The sequence below is a fragment of the Sorex araneus genome, chromosome 1, assembly GCF_027595985.1.
Source record: "Sorex araneus isolate mSorAra2 chromosome 1, mSorAra2.pri, whole genome shotgun sequence".
Classification (NCBI taxonomy): Eukaryota; Metazoa; Chordata; class Mammalia; order Eulipotyphla; family Soricidae; genus Sorex; species Sorex araneus.
In genome coordinates, this window is record NC_073302.1 from 38,075,726 (window position 1) to 38,099,658 (window position 23,933).

Consider the following 23,933-nt stretch of genomic DNA (forward strand, 5'->3'; position numbering starts at 1 on the left):
TCCAGACCCAGGACTCATCCTTGCTCAAGTATGTTATCTTGTAGAACAGATGCAAAAGCCTTTGCTGCTCTGAGGAAGATGTATGTATTGTGCCTCGAAGGTGGGCTAGGAGGTCAGAGTCGAGGCCCTCCTCACAGACTGAGACATAGAAGCCTCTTGGGGAGCTGCTTCAGTGTGAGAATCACCAGGAAAGGGAACCCAATCCCCACACGTGAACATCTATGCATCTTGGGCTGCCCGATGCACTTTTCATTGGTGGTCAGCTCATAAATGTTTTCTTTCCTAGGCTGGAGAGACAGTCAGCAAGTAAGTTATTAGTGGTTAAACCAAGTTTAATTCCTGGTACCTTGTGGTCCCCTGAACGTTTCCAGGAATAAGCCTCCTCTCCAGGAAACCCACACCTCTTCACTAAAATATAAATAAATGGACCAAGTGGGTAATTAACTTGTGGGAGCATCAGATTGAGCAGTGGAAGGGCAAGAGGTGGATTACAGATAAGCTTTGTGTTCTGACAAAACCACTCTGCATATAGACCAGTCAGCAGGAAAACCATGTGAGTTCATCTTCTGGGTCTGCCTATGCTCTGAGGCTATGAGTTGCATGTGATTTACTTGGGGCGGACGGGGGGGGGGGGGGGGGAGACCACATCCATTGATGCTAGATGGACTTTTTGATCCCATAGTGCCAGGGATCTCAGCACAGAGCTCCTCCATGCAACATGTGCTCCAGTCTTCAGAGCCATCTTCCTGGCCCCACATTGCACACATCTGGCAATTCTTACAACCAAGAAGGGCAGTATATTTCCTATCTTACAGCTGAGAGACTCATGGCTTCAGAGGGCAAGCAAGTGCTTAAACTTTCCCTAGTAGGAAGTAACTGGTTGTTTTTTTAAAATTTTTTTACAATAACTACATTTCACACATCTTACAAATTTAGACATGTCAATAGTCCCAAAGTCCCTTTCGCGTCCAGGTTCCTTTCTATTCATGTGGCCCTTAGTGCTGCCAGTGCTGCTGCTATTATTGCTAGCATTCCTGTGCTTCCAGGTGCTACAACATGGCCCAGATTCAACCTGCCAATTTCTAGAACCAGCCGTTTCTCTGATTGCGTATACTGCAGAATGGGATTAGAAATGATCTATGGGAGATGGAGGGTTTCCGCCTCCTCACACACCACCGAACTAGTCAGCTGCTCAGGCACAAAGTGAGCCCAGACCACAGACTCCAGCACAGTGATTCATCCTGAACTTGGGCCTTGGGCAGTGCCAGGCCCGCTGAACCCCAGGTCCTCACTCTGTCTCTGCTAGACCCACGCATCTCTGCAGCCACCTGCCTAGACATAAGGGTTCCATACAGCATGGGTTGAGGGGTGGGGTGGACCTTTCTTTTCAGGTGCTCTTATAAGCTGCTTCCTAAACTCATATGATCCCCAGTCCTTGACGTTTCAGGCTTGCTTTCCCAAAACTTCCCTTAGTTTCTTTTACCATTTCCCCACCAACAACACCAGGGTTTGTGCATCCCGAAGACCCACTTGGTGACAGGACAGACCCCTCCAAGGCTCAGCAATGAAACTTTGAGGGTTACCCAGCTCCATTCCCCACCTTCCCGCTTCTCTAAGCCCCAGGACAAACTCAGAAGCAGCCTAGGAACTTTTTAATAGTGTATTATTGACACAGTAACCTTCAGGTTCTGGCTTGATGTCACTCCAGATGCTTCTGGAAGCTGAAAGTCTTTCCATTCTGATTGTGTTACTAGGCTGTGTTCTCCTTATTCTAAAGAAAACAGTTCTAACTTGTTCTCTTGGCATAGAAGAATCTCATCACAGACTCAAATATAGTACATAAGGTCTGAATTGGTGAGAATTTCCAACATCTTCACCAGTTTGTGTAAGATTGTGCCATAAAAGCATTTTATTTAGTATCATATATAATATCATGCTAGGTGCTTTCATGTCAGGATCGAGGAATTACCTTTCCTTCCTGCACTGACTTCGCAATGTATCACATCTAGTTCTAATCTGAGACACTAATAAGTTGGATGATCTTAAAGTTAGCCTATCTGAGCCTTGTTCTCTTGAAAAAACGGAAGGCTTATTTGTTGAGGAGTCAGTGTAAAGTTTGAACGATTCGCTATGAACAGTCTACCTGAAAACACTGGCCAACCAGGATCTAAGTCAAAGGTGAGCAATTTTTTTTTCCTATAAAGGCTCAGGAAATAAATATTTTATGCTTTGCAGGCTCCACCACCTCATGTCAAGATGTCTCAGCTTGGCCGCTTTATCACAAAGGCACAAATAGCCTACATCACTGGAATACGGCTCTGTTTCAAGATCTTACCAAAAAAAAAAAAGCTGGTGTTAGAGTGGAGTATTCAACTAGGAGACAGAGAAAGGGCTGAAAGGTAAAGTGATATGCATGAAACCCTAGTGCAATAGTACTGTAAACCAGTGTCAAAAGTCCTTTAATATACATAAAATTTTCTTAATATATTTAATATATTAAAAGTCTCTCATTGAGGCAGGTGGGTGGGTAGGACGGAAATGGGGGTGGGGAGGAGGCAGCAGGGGGTGCAACTGGTGGAAGGAAGTGAACACTGAGGGGATTGGTGCTGAAACACTATTTCTAAAACTCAATCATGAATAGCTTTGAAATCTGCAGAGGGATAGAATAGTGATTCTCTTGTTATTTTTTAAAAAAATGCATTAAAGGGTATAATTCTCACAGTGAAGATTTTACCATGAAGTGGAAAAGATTTTGTCATAGAGTGAGATCATTATGTGAAGTCTTTTTTTTTCTTTCTTTTTTCAGTTGTATTAGTATTACTTAAAAGTCATTAATTTCTTGGGGGCCAAAGTGATAGTCCAGTGGGTAGGTCTCTTGCTTTGCACACAGCCAATCCAGGTTTGATTCCTGAGCCCAGCCAGGAAAAATTCCTGATTACAGAACTAGGAGTAAGCCCTGAACACAGCTGGGTATGGCCCCCAAACGAAAACAAGAGATACATCAAGGAAGTGGAAATATTGGGTCCAAGAGATAGTACAGAAGGGAGGGCGCTCGCCTTGTATGTGGCCAAGTTAGGTTTGATCTTCAGCATCACATATGGCTCTCGAGCCCCGCTAGGAGAGATCCCCGCACAGAGCCATGAGTAAGCCCTGAGCACCACCAAGTATGGCCCAAACTACTCCCCAAAAGTTAAAAGATAATGCCACAAACTCAGAAAATATCTGCAATTTAGCCAGGGATTTAGTTCAGTGGTAGAACACTTGCCTTGTATGCAGCCAGATCATCTAAAATCTGGCGCCACATGTGGTCCCACAGCACCACCGGGAGTGACCCGTAGTAAGCACTGCCAGGTGTAGCCCTGGTAGCCCCCAACACTGTTGGGTCCATGCAACACCACATCACTGTGCCCACACTGCCAAGCCGTATGTGCCAAGTATCACCATATGTGGTCTCCAGGACCTCGAAGTACTACTTGGAAGCCCTACCTCCAATAAAATCATACACACACACACTGAACAAAGGATTTGAACAATTTTTTTCTCCAAAAATGACAAATGTCCGATCAACACAAAAAGATAATGAGAAGTGAATCAAGCGACAGAGACCCCACTTCACATCCACTAGGATGGCTAAAAGGTGAAAGGCAGTAACAGAAGTCAGCATGTAGGGGGGGAAAAATCAGATCCCTCAGACATCTGTTAGGATAATAACGTGGCAAAAGGTTGGGCATCACCTCAAAATGTTTAAGGACTAAACAAGTTCACTCCAAGGTAAATGCACAAGAGCACTGGAAATAAATGTCCACAATAAAGCTCAGTACACAAATGTGCAGCTCACTAATTGCAACTGCCCAGACATAGAAACAATCCCAATGCCCATCAAGTGATGAACGGGAAACTGAGATGCGACACAGCCACACACGGAACATTTTTCAGCTGTGAAATGGGATAAAGCGTTGATACAGGCGACACCATGATGTATCCTGGAAACATTATGCTATGGGAAAGCTGCCAGCTGCAAATGACTGCACAGTGCATGATCCCACATATTTGCAAAGTCCAGAACACCAAATCCAGAGACAGAAAGGAGATCAATGGTTGCCAGGGGCTCTGAGGTAGGACACTGGCAGGACAACAAAAGGGCATAATTTTCTTTCTGAAGTGGGAAAAATGTTCTAAATAGATTGGTGAGGGGGTACGTACACACACACACACACACACACACACACACGATATGCTACAAACCACTGCATCAATCCCTTAATTGTTTTCAGTGCTCTTTGTTATGTTCTCCCTCCTCTCCTTCTTCTGCTGCTGCCGCCATGATTGGAGGTTGCGGTGCTCACTCACTGCGTGCACATGCTTGGTTGTGGTCGGAGACTCACTCTGTTGTGTGCCAGGGAACCCAAGAGCAGAGCTGTGCGCCAGGGTCCGGGAATGTGGGGTGGTGCTAGGCTTGCGAGGCCAAGTGTTTTGCCATGAGCGATACAGCTGTTCCCGTGACCCTGCCTTAAACCCCCCTCAAGGATGTAAAGTATATGGCATGGGAATTCTGTCTTAAAAAGGCCATTATAAGGAAGCGGGATATGGCCCAGCCAGAAGAGCACTTGCCCTGCGAGTGTGAAGTCTGGGTTTGATTTCTGGCCCTGCCCAAACGAACAACAGTAAAAGACTATTATTAAAAAAAAAAAATCCCGACAGCGTTTGTCAAAACACTTAGTGTAAGTATTTCGAGTTCTTTCATCACTTATGTCCAGTTAAACTGCTAACACTCTTTTCATTATCCCTTGCACCATCTTTCACCTTCTCCCTCTACCTAATCATGCCCCTTTATAACTCCATGACTTTATATGCATAGCTTAGGGTCAGGAATGACATACCCTTTCTTCTCTATCAAACTCATTTATCCTCTAAGGCTAAATACCTTAAAAAAACAACATCCCTTAGCACCCCCCACCGCCAATGCTAAGGGATGTTTTTTCATGCTGAGAACACCTTCTATGCTATCAAACCTGGCTTAAGTATATGCCCTGCTAGTGGAGTGAATTTTCTCAGTTTCCTAGGTGGTATCATTGTCAGCCCCAAGACCTAACGCTTGTAAGCACTTAGTAAGTGTTCACTGAATAAATGAATAACAAACCCTCCTTTAGTACTGGCTAGAAGGAGTACTATTTTTTTCTCCAACTAGTTTAATTGGTAAAATCCATACAAATCTAACTTGAGTTCTGGCCTTTAGAGACCAATAAATTGAAATAAAAATACAAATTCGGGGCCACTGTGGAGACTTAAGGAAAATTACCATAAAGTAACATTTCATGGGGGTTCAGAGTTCAGATACTTATCATTGTTGACCGAACACACTTACGGAAGTCAATATTCTTTTATTCAACATATTAAATGTGCTGTTTAACTCTGGTAACCACAGCTGTGACTTAGTTAACGATCTCAATAAATCCTACTTAAATCAGAGACAGGAAAAAATTATGCAAATGAATTCTTATCTGTTTTTCTGCCCAAGGCATATTTGATAACAGATAAAACATACTCCAAATAGTCTCTACTTAATAGTCAGGGAGCCATTTGAGGTTTTATTTGGATCAAAATCAAATACAAAGACGAGAAGCCTGCTATATCCACAAATGATTTTATTTCAGAAAGAAATGACACATTAAAAGGAGACATAGTTAAGAGCTTACATTCACATATGGGAGTGAATCTAGGAAAGTCAACAGTTATTAATATAGAAAAGCCACGTGATTAAAAAAGACAGTGAGAGATAACGACAGGCAGGCTTGCCTTAGAGTCACCCACAAAACACTATCTTTTGTTTAAAAAAACAAAAAGATATCAGTGTTCCAGACAGTTCTTAAAGAAGAGTTGGTGGTTCCAATGGACTTTTAAAATCAAACCTATTCCCATCGTCTTGTGTAGATTGTATTGCAGCCGTGCTCTGGCAGAATGGAAATCACCCATCAATTATACCTTGCAGCTAGATAGGATGTCTTCCACTAATCTCTTGTAAACCCAGGCATCACCCTTAAGCCTCTGCCTCCTGATACCCACCACATCGAGTTTTTGAAGCTGGCACACTTCTAGTTCAAACTGCATTGTCACTTTGCCAAAATCTGACTGTGTTTGACACTTCAGTGTATAGCTGTGAAAAACAAGATAAGAAGCCAGTTAGCGAGAGAACCATGAATATTCTGTATTACAGGAGAGACTGCTAAGCCTGCTCGAGGCGGGTGGAGAAAATGAACCATTATTTCACATTAAGTAATATCGTACTGCTTATAGTTTCCAAATGACCTGGCTATGCTTTAGTGATGGAGTATGACTGGTGTTTCCTTGGAAGCTGAACTAGGATCTGAAGAAAAATAAGCATGAAAAGGCTTTACCAGAATTTTCCCTTGCTCCAAGGAAAAGCCCTTCTTTCACAGTTACGCATGCCATTCATGCGCAAGAAATCTTCTGGCATTCTCTATGCAACTCTTTCAACAGTATAATCCGGGAACATTAAGCCATTTCCACAGCGCTCACAACAAAGAGAAGCACTGGGAAGATTAAGAATATGTTTTGCATGCACCTCATCAGAAACTTGTCTTTCGTACAGATAAAGAGGAAGCCCTGGTCTAACAGAAGGACATGTTTCCCAGGCAATTCTAAGTGGTTAAGTGGCTGTGATCATTACAACACACTGCAGCAGAATTACAGACGCAAGACAAGCAGAGGGAGAGGCGCATTCTCCTGGCTGAAACATATTTGTAATTAGAAGTGGTAACAGGAAGAAAGGCCCACTCTAAACCAGGCTTAATGTCTCTTAAGAAACAGATATTTTATTTGTTTGGCTTTGGGGCCACACCCAGCAGTGCTCAGGACTTGTTCCTGGCTTTGAGCTCAGGGATCACTCCTAACAAGTTCAGGGGACCATATTGGACGCCGGGGATCAAACCCGGGTCAGCCGCGTGCAAGGTATGTGACTTCCCCGCTGTACTGTCTCTCTGGCTCCAAAACAGATATGTTCTTAAAAGTTACTTAAACTGATTCTATGCAAATCAGATTAGTGAATTTTGCATTTTAATCTTACTTGTCTTACTCATCCTTTTTTGGTTTTTGGGTTGTGGTGCTCAGGGCTCACTCCTAGATCTGTATTCAGGGATCACCTCGGTTGGTGTTCAGGAAACCATATTCGGTGGCAAAAGAGGAGAGAGGGAGGGAGAGAAGAAAAATGCCTGCTATAGAGGCGGGGGTGGGGGAGGGAGGGAAACTGGGGACATTAGTCGTGGGAAATGTACACTGGTTCCAACACCAGTGTTGGAACATTATATGGGGTTCATAACCCCAATCATGAACAACTTTGTAACTGTATCTTTTTTTTCTTTTTTTTGATTTTGGGGTCACACCCAGAGATGCGCAGGAGTTACTCCTGGCTCATGCACTCAGGAACTACTCCTGGCGGTGCTGGGGAGAACCATATGGGATGCTGGGAATCGAACCCAGGTTGGCCATGTGCAAGGCAAATGTCCTACCCGCTGTGCTATCACTCCAGCCCCCTGTAACTATATCTTACTGTGATTCCATTTTTAAAAATTAATTAATTAAAAAAACTTTATAAATTAAAGAAAAGAAAAGAAAAGAAAAACAAGCAGTCAACACCAGAAATGGCAGACGTATTCTGAGTTAAGGGCTCTGGTGTGAAGATGAAGCAACAAACTAGCCATATGGATAAAAATATGAATTCTCGGGGCTGGAGTGATATAGCACAGCAGGTAGGGTGTTTGCCTTGCACGCGGCTGACCCGGGTTCTAATCCCAGCATCCCATATGGTCCCCTGAGCACTGCCAGGAGTAATTCCTGAGTGAAGAGCCAGGAGTAACCCCTGTGCATCGCCGGGTATGACCCAAAAACCAAAAAAAAAAAAAAAAAAAAAAGAATTCTCCCTAATTAAAGAAGGATAACCAGATAACCAGAATCTGGCTGAGTCTGGCCACATCACACTGCTGTGAACAATTTTTCAGTTTTTGTTCTTAAAAATTAGTGCTGTTCTGCTTTGTTCCCAAGAAAGTGAAAACAGACCAGGGATAGAGAGAGGCTCAACAGACGGAGGGCCCAACTTTGCATTCGGAAGGCCCAGGCTCAATCCCCCGCACTGTATGCTCCCCCAAACACCACTAGGTGTGGTTCTCCTCTTCTCCCAAGAGGAAAAAGGAATTGACTTAGGGGGGCTAGGAAAATCGTGGTCCAGGAGGTAAGGAGCTTGCCTTGTGCAGGGGGAACTCTGTTCCACCCTGGTCTTTCTGTGCTGAGCCAGAAACATTCTCTGAGCACAGCTGGGTGTGGCTCCCAAACAAAAACCAACCAACCAAACCAGCAAACAAAAACAGGGACAGTAAACAGAAAAAGAGAATCAATCTGGGTAGAGACCTCTGGTCAATATGAAGTTTAAGAGTAAATCGCCTGGGCTGAGAGACAGTACAGCAGGTGGGCTTCTTGCCCTGCATGTGGCTTATCCAGGTACAATCCCTGGCACAGCATATGGCCCCTGTGCCCCATCAGGAAAGATCCTTGAGCACTGCCTGGTATGTTCCAAATTCCCCACCCCTCTTGCCTGAAACCAAAAAAAAAAAAAAAAAAAGGTTGAGGCCAGAGAGATAATAATACCGGGATTAGGGTGTTTGCCTTGCATGCAACTGACCAGGGTTTGATTCCTGGTACTACATACGGTCCCCCAAACCAGGCCAGGAGTGATACCTGAGCAAATATTTACATACTTGTGTTAAGTGTATTAGCAGCGGCTGTTCATAGATACTTTAGTAATAGTTTTAAAAAGACATAGCTAAGCGAATTGCTTAGAATTATGAACATGCCAGATAACCCAAGCAGGTTTGGCCTCTGAGGCCAGGAGAACAGAATCACGTCTGTAGAGATGGCGGTTCACCCAGCAGAGAAGTGTGCAGGTGAAGGAACCCCTAAGGTGCTGAAAACCTAATCTTATAGGCAGCAAGACATAAAGAGAATGGTTCTATATAAACCTTGATCTGTTGGAGGTGCCTCATAATTTTAGATAGCAATGAACACATAAGGTCACAAAGAATGTCAAAATAGAGGATTTTTTTCAAAAATTGGGTGAGGTCCATATTCTCATATTTTGCAAAGTCTAACCCTGAAAGCTGTGACGATGTGGATACTTAACCAAACTTCTAAAAAAAAAAAAAACAAGTAAATGATGGTCATGCCATTACACGACCACAGATGCTTTGGTGGAAGAAATAAATTTTTTCCAAAGAGGACAGGGTGTACATCCACACCACTGTTGACAAAATATTACCTTAACCATAATAAATTTTTTTTTTTTTTGCTTTTTGGGTCACACCCGGCAATGCACAGGGGTCACTCCTGGCTCATGAACTCAGGAATTACTCCTGGCGGTGCTCGGGGGACCATATGGGATGCTGGGATTCGAACCCGGGTCGGCCACGTGCAAGGTAAAATGCCGTACCCGCTGTGCTATCACTCCAGCCCCCAACCATAATAAGTTTTAAAAATATGTAAGAAAGAGAAGGAACTCAATCCACATCTTTTTCAACATTCAAAAGGTATCAAGTAATAAAGGAGACAGTGTGTAAGTGCTTCTTACCCTTTTTGTACAAAGTCAACATGCTTCTTTGGAAGAACAGACATTATTTCATTCAAGAGTTGGTCTGGATTCACTAATTTGGTGGTAGTCACGTTGTAATGGAGCTTAAGGAAAGAGGAGAGAGATATAAATATTCACATCAAAACAAAGACTGTCCCACCTGCTGGGGAATGCCCAAATGCCTCAACAGAGCACCATTTCTGGTGCCTTCAGGCTTCCTGACATCTCAAAATTGCCCTGTGCCTTTGGCCGGACACCAACAACTTGGGACCAACTTTACCAAAAAATTAAACGGCCAAAAGTTAGGTATGTGGGAGCCAGGCCCACAAACCACCTCCAGCTCAGCTATACAAACTCATTTACTGGCCTTATTTCAGAGAAAGAGATAAAAAGCCACAATTAATCTCAAACCTGTACATGGCTGAACACACTGTGGTAAACTGGAGGGAGGTGGGTTGGCCTGGTGGCCCGCCCAAGCAGAGCCCCCAGCAGCCACTTGCTTGCACAATCCAAAATTGCCATCATACCCCTGGCCTGAATTCACTAACTCAGGATGTGCCTCACTAAGATATAATCTGTTGAAAATTCTGGTAAATGGGTTTTGTGACTGAAATCTCCAGGCTTTCTCAGAGTTGGGATGGGCTACCTGCCCTCACTTCCCAATACTCATGGAAGCACTGACAGTCACCCCCACGAACCAACTCCAGTGCCAACATGTAAGCTCTATTACTGACCTTGTTCCAGAGACCCCTAAATAAATCTAGAAAGAGATCAAAAGCTGCAGTCAAACTTAAACCCACGCATGGCTGAACAAACCGGGGTAAATTGGAGGGGGGCGGGTTGGTCTGTGCCCACCCAGGCAGAGTCCCCGGCAGTTGCTTCCTTCCACAATCCAAAACTGCCGCCATAGCCCCGGCCTGACTACACTAACTCAGGACAGAGCTCACCAAGAGATAATCTGTTGAAAATTTTGGTATGTGAGTTTTGTGACTGAAATCTCCAGGCTTTCTTGGGGGTCAGGATGGGCTACCTCCCCCCAATCTCCCTGTACTTCCAGAAGCCTTGGCAGTCACATCCACACCCCAAAGCTTTCACCCAATTGCAAGGCTATTCCAGTCGTACTGTCCCAATAAATATACTGAATGCCCTGAACAAACACAATCACCTCTTAGTACCTTATTAAAACCCATAATGTACAAAAGGAAAAGGAGAGAGTAAGAAGCAAAATGTCTCCGACAGAAGGAGGCTGGGGGTGGGGGTGGTATGTTGGGGGACAGTGGGAGGGAAACAGGGAACATTGGTGGTGGGAAATGTGCACTGGTGGAGGGATGGGTATTGGATCATTGTGCAACTGAAACTCAATTAGGAACAGCTTTGTAATGGTCTATCTCACAAATAGCCAATTAAAATTTTTTTTAAAAAAAGTAATGTGGAGTTCATGGCCACTTTAATCAGCTTAATCAATGGCTGAATAAATAGCAGCATTCCAACACTGAAAAAAAAAAACAAAAACAGAGCACCATTTCAGGGAAAGGAATGAAAGAACGTGAAACCAGCTCTTGGCAATCAGAATCACTGTGCCACTGGGGAAGCTTGGAGGCAGTGTTGGTCTGTAACCACGTCCGCCGTGTCCTCGCTGTGGGACTTGCTCTCTCTGGCCGTGGGCTAGGCGTGGAACGCAGGGCCTCCCACGGGGAGAGTGCTCTGCACCACTCAGTGACATCCCGGCCTTTCCTTCTGCTTCTCACACTTTCATTCCCTTTTCCCAGCAATATTTTACTGAATACTAAATGCCATCCATTTGCGCTGTACCTGCTTCTTCCTAGAGCGTGACAAAGACATTAGCATTACCGAAGTAGGAACTAAAATGGTAAAACCAAGGCCTTGAGACATCGGTCAGGGGTCTCTTCATCTTTTGATTAGTTAAAAGAATGCTATCGAGTTCAGGGGGTGGTTTTATGACAGTTAGGAGGGCACATGATAGTAAGTGCTCCCTTACAAATTAAGGTCAAAATATCTTTCTCTCATTGACATAGTTCTCAAGGATAATTTAATTCCTAATTTTTATCCATCTCTTTATCCAATCAACAGCTATTACTGAAGCTTGCTGTATCTGGCACTGTTTATAGGAAACCTCTGAAAATAGACAAAAATCCCTTCCCTCCTAGCAGTGCCTTCACGGTCCAGCAAAAGTATCATTTCTTTCAGATTTGAGATATTTTTCTAAATAACAGAGAGTTGGAAAAGACCCAACTACCTTATTTTTGAGATTAAGAAGTCAGACCAAAGGAGAGAAATAAATTTAAGGCAGGGCTTCAGAAGTGTGTGACTGGAACTACAGCTGGAGATATGTAAGATAACTCTGGAAGGCATATGGATATTTTTATTTTAGTATTTATATCTGTTTCAATCTGATTTAGAAAAAGCATAACAAAAACTAATCATATAGTTTCCTTAAGTTAAAAAAAAATCACTTGATTATGGCAACAATTTTCCAGGTCTCCATACAATACAATACAAATACCAATTAACTCTGTACTAAATATGTACAGTTTGAAGCATGCCAATTATGCCTTGACAAAAACATTTTCAAGAGTCAACATAAGGGCCAGAGTGAAAGGTGTTTGCCTTGCACATAGCTGACCTGTGTCTGATCCCCAACATCCCCAAGCACTGTCATGAATGATTCCTGAGTGCAGAGCCAGGAGTAAGCCCTGAGAACCAGCAGGTGTGGCCCCTCAATAAACAGAAAAGTCAACATAAAAAATGCCAGATAAATAATAGTGCAATTGAAGCACTGCTATGAAGGAATGTTAAATGATGGGAGTTCCCGGATGCCAAACTCAAGTGATAAATGGATCAGGCAACATGGCTATAATGGGATCCTCGTGACTCCAATATCTTCCACCAAATAGCTTTGTCACATGACTAATACACTGAACATTACCAAATCACCGATGTGATTTCTTTTGTAAACATACGTTCCTCTCTATATAAAGATAATTCAACTCCATGGGATTTGCTACCTTTAAAAACCAGCCATCCGGTCTCCAGGCTCGGATCTCTGGTGCCTACTCAGCCAAGTCCATGCCCTGTTGAAAGGCCCAGTGCTCCACCCAAACCCAAAGTCCACTGGCATATAAATGGCCCAGCTGCAGCACCATACTGCTGAATCATCCTGGTTCCACAGCTCCTGGAGCATGTGACCACATAGGCGACATCTCCAAATTTTGTAGCACTGACAGCCCAGTAAATTAGATGGAAAGCTGTGTAGAAGCCCACTAAGCTCAATGAATAAAAACAGTAACACGGAAGACTCAGCTAGCACCAAAAAGCTGGGTAAATTCTCAGACTTTAGTAACACCATATATGTTGTAGCAAGCAATATAAAATAATTATTTTGTGCCTGCTAAGGGGAAAGGCTGGGAGTAGGGGTGGGGTAACTGGGTAACAAAGGGACACTGGAGAAGGGGAGGTCACACTAGTGGTGGGATTGGTGTTGGAGCACTGAATGCCTAAAATGGCTGTACTATGAAAAACTTTGTAAATCATAATGCTTAGTTTCAAACATTAAAATAAATAAATAAATAAATAAATAAATAAAAACCAAGGATGGGGTGAGGTTGGAGAGATAGTACACTAGATAAGGTCTTGTATGTGGCCAACCTGGGATTGATCCCCAGAACCCCATATGGTCCTTGGGGCCCTGCCAGGAGTGATTCCTGACCACAGAGCCAGGTTTGGACCAAAACCAAAAAATAACAAAAAGGAGCTGGAGCGATAGCACAGCAGGTAGGACGTTTGCCTTGCATGTGGCCAGTTGACCCAGGTTTGATTGCCGGCATCCCATATGGTCCCCTGAGCACCGTCAGGAGTAATTCCTGAGTGTATGAGCCAGGAGTAACCCCTGTGCATTGCCAGGTGTGACCCCGAAACAAAAAAAAAAAAAAAGAAAAAGGAAGAATGGAAGGAAGGAAGGGAAGGAAAAATAAAAACCAAGGTGGCAGAGGGGTACTGGGGATGTGGCTCAGTAGTGATGCTTGCCCTGCATGTATGACGCCCTGAGTTTGATCCCCAACACTGCAAAGACAACAGCTAAAGTGGGGTCTGAGGTCTGACTGAAAGGGTTGGAGCATGTTCACTGCATACGCGGGGCCTAGAATCGGGTTCCTGGCACTGCATGCTAAACCCTCGCCAGCAGCTGAGCATGCGTGTAACCCAGTCACTCCAAGGACAAGATAGGCGAAGGGGGACATTCTTGAAAAGGAAACAAAATGAAAATACCATCACCAATAATGTGTGACACTTTCTGTTAAGTTTCTAGGATATTTTTATATTAAAAAGTAGGGGGGAAAAGGCTAATTTCCTAAAGCAAGTCTTTCAGTTCTGCAAAAACTTAAAAATTCCAAGTGAGACCAATTTTCATATCTCAGGTTTGCAGTAATTATAACAGTAGCTCTGGGGTTACAAAGCTCAACACTGATAACTATAATGATACCTGATTTTAGGACACCTTAAATTAATAAAGCATCTCATAGGCAAAGTAGCATCTCCTAAAGGTAGTCATGTGTACATCTTAGTTTTACAGGCCATTATCCTGAGTTTTTACAAATAAAGGGAGGATACTAGGGGGTTGGAGTGATAGTACAGTGGGCAGGATGCTCGCCTTGCAAGCAGCCAATCCAGGTTTACTCCCTGGTACCCCATTTTGCTCCTCAAGCACTATTAGGAGTGATCTCTGAGCACAGAGGGTATGGCCCCAAATCCAAAGTTGAGGGGGAGGTAGGGATGGAGAAAGGAAAAGAAAAAAGAAGGCTTGGGGCTGGAGTGATAGCACAGCGGGTAGGGCATTTGCCTTGCACGCTGCCGACCCGAGTTTGAATCCCAGCATCCCATATGGTCCCCTGGGCACTGCCAGGGGTGGTTCCTGAGTGCACAGCCAGGAGTAATCCCTGTGCATCTCCAGGTGCGACCCCCCACCCCAAAAAAAAGCAAAAAAAAAATAAGAAAAAAGAAGGCTTATCAGGCTACCCAATATAAAATCAAGGCTAGAATCCATGTCTTCTCATTCTTACCCTGTTGGCTTTTCTCCTACATTCTAAAAGTACTGAGAGGGTACAGAGAAAGGCTACCAATACCACAGCAAAATGCACTCAGGTTCTAAACAACTCAATGGTAAACATCTTTCAATCATTTTCCCTCAGTATTTTGTAGTTGATGAGTTTCTCAGTAATAGATAGATGTGGAAAGGTCTCCTTAATTTTATTTATAAAGGAATGTAATTCAAGGAAATAGCACTACAGTTTTTTTAAATATCAGTGCAGTGTTGGAATACTTCGTAACTGTCACCAGCTAGAGAAATATCAGAATACTGACAGTAGGTGTCCAGCAAGTAGGCGCGTGCAACCCAGAACTTCTCGGCGCAGTCCAGAGATGAACAAGGCAGCAAGTACTAATGGGTACTTAAACGGGGCACCAGCAGGCACTCAGAAACATCCCCTGGAAGCACCCTCCATGCGACAACTCAGCACTTTCTTTCCCAAACTTGCCCACACTGACTCAAAACAAGTCTCTGTGCCCAACTTAAACACAGACCAGCTGGAACCCGGGGATGAGACTCTCCGCTCCCCCTGCCTCCTCGGGGCCCCGCCTCTTGGAGCATGTCAGCACACAGCCTGACACTTTGCTGCTCTGTGAGCACCAAGGGCAGGGCAGGTCCTACTCGCCTCTCACTCTCACCCCTGCCCTTCTTCCAACTGAAACACCACGTCGGAATGTCTACGAGAATCCTTGAGAGCGGGAAGAAAGCATTTTAAATTGACTATTGGGCCAGAGCGGGGAGGGTGTTTGCCTTGCTTGTGGCTGACCTGGGTTGGATCCCCAGCATCCTATACGATCCCCCCCAAGCACCACCAGGAGTAATTCCTGAGTGCAGAGCCAGGAGTAACCCCTGAGCATCACCGGGTGTGAATAAAATTGACTATTAACTTCTGTTCCGCTGCAAACACATGCTCCACACTGACAGACTCATCGTTCATACTTGATCTCAATCAAAATGCCGAGAGGCAATGACATAGTTGACTTTTTAAAGCATATTAAGCCTAGCAAATAAAATCCTAACCTCCTAGGGGGCCCTTAAGGACCTCCTGCCTCCCTCCCAACCCACGACTTACTCACACATCACACTCGGGAGTTTAGATGGACTTTGTGCACAAATATTTACTGAGAGCTTACAGAAGTCTCCATGGATTTCTTCTTTGAGCCAGAGATGAGACAGCTAAGCTCAAATCTCGTCCTTAAGGCAGCGCTCAGTTAGCAGCTCCTAGATGGCCCAGGTCTGTCCCCTCTCCACAGACTTGGGCTTCATCCTCTACAGACCCTGAATATTCCAACTCCAGTTCTATCTACTCCTGAAGGAAGTGACTGTACCTACTTTACTTCCGTCTCCTCAAAACTCACTACTCAATAAAAAATATGGGGATGTTAGTGCAAACTAAACGAATAAATGAAAAATACCATTTCTTTATTCGGTACTTTTTCTTTTCTTTTGTTTTCTGGGCCACGCCTGACTACCTGGTTCTACACTCAGGGATCACCCCAGGCAGGACTGGGGGACTGGATGCGGGGCTGATGCTAGGGATCTAATCTGGTTTGGTCGCAAGCAAGGCAAGTGCCCTACTCCTCTATTATCTCTCTGGCCCATTGGTACTTTTCTTTAAAAAAAGAAAACCCAACCAAGAGCATCCCAGTGCAGCTGGCTTCCACAGTCCTTGCACCGGAAGTGGCCGCAGCTCACCTTGCGGCGTCTCAGTCCATCTTTGGTGGTGCCCTTCTTTTTGCTCCTGGTAAGCACGGTGATGACCTTATCCAATCCTCTCTCCAGGCTCCCGAACACTTTGGCTCCTTTTCTTTTTGGAGTGTCCTCTATGTGTATCTGGTTGAGATCCAGTTCCACTGAACGGCACCTGGAGCAGAGCACGATGAACGCCACGATTAGACAGTAAGTCCCTGCCCTGCTGGGCCCCTCACAGGTGGGGGTGAGTAGGCAGGGGGATGATAGGACTCGACAGAGCACCCCCCAAGCAGGGTCAAACTGGCTCCCTTCTGAGGGGGCAGCAAGCTGTCTCCCCAAGGAGCGCAGCCCTTACCCCTGCCCACTGCCACCGGCAACACCTTTTCCTCCCGAGCTTATTTTTATGTTAGATGACAGAAAGGCTGAAAGGCTACAAAGAACACTGAAGAACATCCCATCGGCTGTAACCGTGGGTAAACCTTTGCCACATCTGCTTTCTCTGTGCACACAGACCTAATCCAGTAAATGCCTGCATGCCTTTGTGGGGCATTATGAAAGTGAGCCGCGTAAGATACACTCCCCTGCCACAGTTCAGTATACATACCCAATGAGTACGAACACATTCCTATATTCTCACAATACCATATAGGTATTGCCACTAAGAGTAATGCCACAGCATCAGTGAATACCCTGTTTATATTATAATTCCCCCAACTGTCCTCAAAATGGATTCTGCTTAAAAAAAAAACCAAAAAAACCCAAAACACAGCTATGCAAGACAATGGAGGTTTAGTATTTCATGCAAGAGCTGTGAAATACGATTTTGTGTCTTGAACATGTGAGGGGCTCTTATCTCTCAGCAACCATCTCCGCACTGCTGGCAGAGAGGAGGGAGGGCGGGGGCTCGCAGAGGGCACAGGCAGAGCTGGGCTGGGCCCAATGGCCAGCCCGCCAGCCTAAAGGTGTATTTCCCTGTTTCACCCCAGGAGGAAAGTGGCAGTAACAGATCCTCCTCGGACAGACAGATATTCATGCCTTTAGGGTCTGAAACAGTCTATGGGATGGTTTTCCTTAACTGGGGGAAAAGGAAATCCGATTCGATATACTGATGATCCAGGAGTCCGAGACGTGAACACTTACCGCCTCTCCGGGCTAATGACTCCAGTTATTAACTTCTCCGCTCCTGAATCGAGTGGCGTTTTAGCTGGGGGTTCTTTCAGGCACTGGTTTCTAGCTATTAGGAAAATGACAATCACACACCACAGAAAGCTGACATGCCCTGGCTTCAAACTTCCTATCAACAACGCCTACATTCACCCCATCCATTGCCACAGAATTACAGTAATCACTTAGCCCTTGTGGCTAAGACTCTTTATTCTTTTTTGGCTATTGAGCCATACCCAGTGCTGCTCAGGACTCACTCCTGGCTCAGAAATCATTTCTGGCCAGGGCTTAGGGATCATTTCTGGCCAGGGATCGGGAGACCATATGGGGTGCTGGGGATCTAGGCCTTGTGCAAGATGAATGCCTTAACCCTTGTACTCTTTGACTGGAAATCTCAGTCACCTGCAGGTGAGTGCTTTAACCCCTATAATATCTCTTTGGCCCGCAGCTCTAATTCCGTAAGAACTGTTTCACAAATGCATGATTCATGGATGCAAAGTGATGTGTGGTCCTTTTCTCTTTGTTGCAAAGCTGAGGGAATGCTTATAATTTTATTATAAACATCTCGACAAATTTAAACAGATCCAATATATTGATTCTCCCTTCTGACAAGTTTTTTTTTTCCTTTCTTTAGTTCTTTACTTCTTGAAACAAATTTTATTTTATTTATTTTTTTTTATTTTAATTTATTTATTTTTAATTAGAGAATCACCGTGAGGGTACAGTTACAGATTTATACACTTTTGTGCTTATACTTCCCTCATACAAAGTTTGGGAACCCATCCCTTCACCAGTGCCCATTCTCCACCACCCGTAAACCCAGTGTCCCTGCCACCCTCCCCAATCCCATCTCCCCCCCACCCCACCCTGCCACTGTGGCAAGGCATTCCCTTCTGTTTTCTCTCTCTAATTAGCTGTTGTGGTTTGCAATAAAGGTGTTGAGTGGCCGCTGTGCTCAGTCTCTAGCCCTCATTCAGCCGCAACTCCCTTCCCCCACATGGCCTTCGACTACAATGTAGTTGGTGATCGCTTCTCTGAGTTGACCTTTCCCCGGAACGTGAGGCCAGCCTCGAAGCCATGGAGTCAACCTCCTGGTACTTATTTCTACAGTTCTTGGATGTTAGTCTCCCACTCTGTTAAGTTTTAATCCAGAATTTTAAGCTTACTCTCTGAAAGGTACCATTATGCACAGAGTTTGTGAAAACTTGAATTCTCAAATCTGGTAGCACTAATTAGTTAACTTTTGGCTCGTGATTAAAAAAAAATCACGAGTATTATTCCCCTTAGAGATAATAATACTGTTTTTTGGGGGGGTTGTTTTTGACTTTCATTATTGGGACCACACCCAGAGATGCTCAAGGGTTACTCCTAACTCTGCATCAGAACTTACTCCTGGAGGGGCTCAGAGGACCATGTGGGATGCCAAGGATCGAACCCAGTTGAGCCACATGCAAAGCAAGCAGCCTACCCGCTGTACTATTGCTCTGGCCCCAGTATTGGCTTTATAATAAATATAATATCAAGTTGTAACAGAGAAATCAAGGGCTTATTTTGTGTGTAACTGTTCAGCTTTAGTCTCCCCGATTCCACAAGAACAAGAAAGTAAGATCAATCAAAATATCTGTGAAAACAGTTTTCATCTTTGTGTACTGAGTCTATCTACTCCACGGTTACACTTTGACAAATTATCACTGTCTGCATAGCCAAGGATTCAGAAAAATGAAATTAATGCCTATGTCAAAAATGACACAGAGCAAAAGTAAAATGCAAAGTGCTAATGGAAGCTATCAATCGGGCCTTCAACCACTTGCTACTGTAGGCGGCTCTAATGTTTCAAGAAAAATGGCCAATAACAGATTTTGGCCGTTTTGGCAATATAATTTTTCTTATAGGGACAAGATATCAATAATAGAAGGGCCTACAGACATCATAGACTTAAAAAAAAAAAGTCCCTGAATTGTGCAGCAGTAAGGCCCACCATTTCCAATTTTTTTCACTTCAGCTGGTTGTGAGAATCAGTCATGGCAGTGTTGGGGCCACAAGAGCCGCACCCGGAGGTGCTGGGAGCCTGAGCTGGAGGCCTCGTCCATGCACCACCATTGGACTCCCAGGCCCAGTGATTTCCCTGTCTAACCCCCAAAGGCCAGCGGATGCTATTGCTGTCTTAAGAGAAAGAGCAGGCGACTGGTTCAGCCCTTCTGGAAAACAATATGGACGATTCTCAAAAAATTAGATATTGAGCTCCCATTTGACCCAGCAATACCACTGCTGGGAATATATCCCAGAGAGGCAAAAAAGTATAATCGAAACGACATCTGCACACGTATGCTCATCGCAGCACTATTTACAATAGTCAGAATCTGAAAAAAACCCGAATGTCCTAGAACGGATGACTGGTTGAGGAAACTTTGGTACATCTATACAATGGAATACTATGCAGCTGTTAGAAAAAAGGAGGTCATGAATTTTTTATTTAAGTGGATCGGCATGAAAAGTTTCATGCTGAGTGAAATGAGTCAGAATGAGAGAGACAGACATAGAAAGATTGCACTCATCTATGGTATATAGAATAACAGAGTGGGAGACTAACACCTAAGAATTGTAGAAACAAGTACCAGGAGGTCGACTCCATGGCTTGGAGGCTGGCCTCACATTCTGGGGAAAGAGCAATTCAGAGAAGGGGTCACCAACTCTAATGTAGTCGAAGGCCATGCGGGAGAAGGGAGTTGCGGGCTGAATGAGGGCTAGAGACTGAGCACAGTGGCCACTCAACACCTTTATTGCAAACCACAATAGCTAATTAGAGGGAGAGAACAGAAGGGAATGCCCTGCCACAGTGGCAGGGTAGGGTGGGGGGAGATGGGATTGGGGAGGATGGGAGGGATGCTGGGTTTACTGGTGGTGGAGTATGGGCACTGGTGAAGGGATGGGTTCCCGAACTTTGTATGAGGGAAGCATAAGCACAAAAGTGTATAAGTCCATAACTGTACCCTCATGGTGATTCATTAATTAAAAATAAATTTATTTAAAAAAAAAAACAGAAAAAAAAAGAGAAAGAGCAGGGATGGGGGTGGGGGGTGGGTAGCTCTGAGGCCAGATGGCACTGGCCAAGGGCAGCATCCCAGGCTGCTTCTCCAGCATCGCATACTCCCCTGGCACTCCAGGGAACCCCAGCACTACTGCAGAAGTTCCCCACAAAAAACAAAAGAGGAAAAAGGACAAATGGGTTAAGTTTTGATATTCTCTGAAGATATAATTTAACTTCATAAATGTGAAATGTGAAAAGTATTAAGAAAAATTAGAAATTGAATTTTTTCATTTAACTAATGCAAATAACATAATTTTTTTTTAAAAAAATGCAGCCTGGCTTTCACGAATTCCTGAGAGCAACGTGAGTAATTTCTAATCTGAAATATGTCTCTACAGCATGAAAAGATGAGCGGAATTTGAAGGTATTCTACCTCTGCTTAATCCACATTGCAAATACCTTTTGAGGGTGTAGTGTATCGATTTGGTGTAGTGAGTATTTCTCTTCTGTGTTGGCTCTTATTAACTGGAGTCTTTGGCTCAGGAAATATAAAGCACTCATCATCCTTTACAGCAGACTTAGGAGTGTAAACATTCTCTTTGTTCTTTACTTTATTGGCAGATGCTCTGCATAATACTGGAGTTAATGATTTAGATTCCACACCATTTGATTCTGTCCAATGCTTGGCAAACTGGAAAAAAAAGTTACTGGATAAAGCATACTGAGGAAGCAAAAAAAAGTCAATTTCTTTGCAATTCACCTTAATTATTTAAAAATAACCTTGCACCGTTTTTATTAAAATAAAACAGTATCAAGAAGAATATTATTGGAAATGCTGAAAATATGAAAATGTACACTTTTTCTTTAGTATATATAGATCATTTTAGTCTGTTTTACTGATGGTTCATTTTATTTGGGGGGGGTCACACCTGGCTATGCACAGGGGTTACTCCTGGTTCTGCACTCAGGAATCACCCCTGGCGGTGCTCAGGGGACCATATGGGATGCTGGGAATCGAACCCAGGTCAGCCATGTGCAAGGCAAACACCCTACCCGCTGTGCTACTGTTCCAGCCCCTGATGTTTCATTTTCAACATTTTTTTAGGCCAAGCATTTAATCAAACACACCAAGTCTTAGTCAATGTTGAAAATTACCACCAGAAAAATAGAAAATGACAAACACCCATCTAAGAACTATTTCCCATAGCTGGATTGCCTTGATTTGTCTCTAATGTGTACCAAAAAAATAACTTTAGTCAACAATTAGGGGTGGGGCACTCAAATATCTTAACAGAATCGAACAGAAAAAAATTGGGGAGAGGGATTGGCCAAACCCAGTGGTGCTCAGGGACTATTACTGGCTCCGGACTCAGGAGTCACCCCTGGTGGTGCTCAAGGGACCATATGGGGTGTCAAGGACCGAATGGGGGTCTCTCTCCTGCATGCAAGTGCCTTAACTCTTGTTCTAAATCTCAGGCCCCTTAGAAAATATTTTTAATCCTTCTGAACTTAACTTGGCCTTGTAAAGAGGGAAGGAAAACACCCATAGGCCAAACGGAGGAGAATCCAGAGACGCAGCCAAAGCAGAAAGCAACGCCCACTCTGACGGTCTCCCAGCTCTCAGAGAACCTGATGTGAGGGTTTGGCAGCCAGAAAACCTACACGGGACCACCACACAAGGTATAGTCAGAGTCTCCTAAGAGGCCAGGAGTGGCTACAACTAAATAGAAAAAGTGAATTCAATGTAAATCTGTCCTGCAAGGGAATTGCTGACCGAACTGTCCATCTTGACCTTGACCCCGGAGCAGAAAGAGAGGATACCTGTAATGAATTGTGAGCAACCCCAGGACAATCCTGCGTAGGACTGAGCCCAGTTTCCCAACCCCTGCAGGACACCGCCCCCCCCCCAATCCCCGACCATGCGCTGTATCTCAGGAGAAAGACAGACACAAATACAATTCCTATCTGAAAGAAAGTTTCAATCTTATAACTCAAACTCTCAATCTTAGTACAAATCTCACAGAAATCCTAGAGATCCAAGAAAAAGAGTCTGTTGACTCTTTTTCATATACATGTGCCAGAGTTCTCTGGCCTTCAAAATCCCCCACTTGGATGGAAATACATTTTAGGGGGCTGGAGACATAGTATAGAGGTTAGGGTTCTTACCTTGCACACAGCCACCTAGAGTTCAATTCCTGGTACCCTGAGCACCACCAGGAATCATCCCTGAGTAAGTCAGGAGAGGCTGAAGAGATGATACAGTGGGTAGGGCACTCGCCCTGCATGCACTGGACTGGGTTCATTCCCAAGTACCCCATATGGTTCCCAGAGTCTACTCAAAGTGATCCCTGAGCACAGAACCAGGAATAAACCCTGAGCACAGTGGGTGTAGCCCAAAACCTATCACCGTATCACTGTCATCCCATTGCTCATCAATTTGCTCGAGCGGTAGTCTCACAATGGAGACGTTACTGGTGCCTGCTCTGGTAGCCCAAAACTCTTAAGTGCATAAATGAAAATTTAAAAATAGAGGTCAAAGGTATGTCTCACGGGACAAAGCAAATGACCCTGGGTTTGATGTCCTCGCCTCACGCCCAAGCACTGGATATGGCCCTGATGGGGCCCAAGCAGTACCAGGAGTGGCACTCACAATTAAAGGGTGAAATAAAAGCTTCCAAGTCAAGAGTCCCAAGATGTGGCTTGTGTGGGAGAGGACATCACATGCTTTACATAGGTGAGGCCCAAGTTTGATAACAAAACCAAAGCTAAAGTCCCTAAATGTGCTCAGCCTGTATGTACCCTGCTGTCCAGAGAATAACAACTGAGCAAGTAGCGTGGAGGATGGAGGACGCCTGCCTGTGATGGCTGTGACTTTTCACACCGGCCAAGAGCACCTGAGTAATTGCAATGAAGACTTTGGACTCGGTCTAGGCAGCGGTCCTGCGCAACAGTGGGCACTGTCTCTGAGGTGGTCTCTCAGAGTTGAAGAAGGGGGCACTTGGTGGGGATCCCTCAGAGCAAAGTGGAGGGAAGGCATGCCATCAAGATCTCAACCAATTCTAGGAATGATAAACAGATATGCGGAGAGAGACACAGGCTGTGCTTCTGAGTTGGCAGAAAGGAGTAAGGAGAGACAGGACAGCAGAGGGGGCACTTGCCTTGCACGAGGCCGACCCTGGTTCCATCATGGCACCATATATGGTCCCCAAGCAACACCTGGAGGGGTCCAAGTGCCCCCATTCCCCATCACTCACTCACTCACTCACACACACACAAACACCACACACACACACCCCCCACCCCCACCCCCCAAA

General features: G+C 44.6%; 1 protein-coding gene across 7 annotated transcripts in view; it reads right to left on the minus strand.

Moving 5' to 3' along the window:
- Nucleotides 1–5,976: 5,976 nt before the first annotated feature.
- The window catches only part of MELK (maternal embryonic leucine zipper kinase), a 67,234-nt gene continuing 49,277 nt past the window's right edge, over nt 5,977–23,933 (minus strand). For all 7 annotated transcript variants that reach the window (XM_055143343.1, XM_055143325.1, XM_004600242.2 and 4 more), the window contains 5 exons: nt 21,079–21,310; nt 17,568–17,661; nt 16,431–16,599; nt 9,635–9,738; nt 5,977–6,154 (listed from right to left, as the gene is read on the minus strand). In XM_055143343.1, the coding sequence (XP_054999318.1) occupies nt 5,977–6,154; nt 9,635–9,738; nt 16,431–16,599; nt 17,568–17,661; nt 21,079–21,310 (777 nt within the window). The remainder of the gene's footprint in view (nt 6,155–9,634; nt 9,739–16,430; nt 16,600–17,567; nt 17,662–21,078; nt 21,311–23,933) is intronic.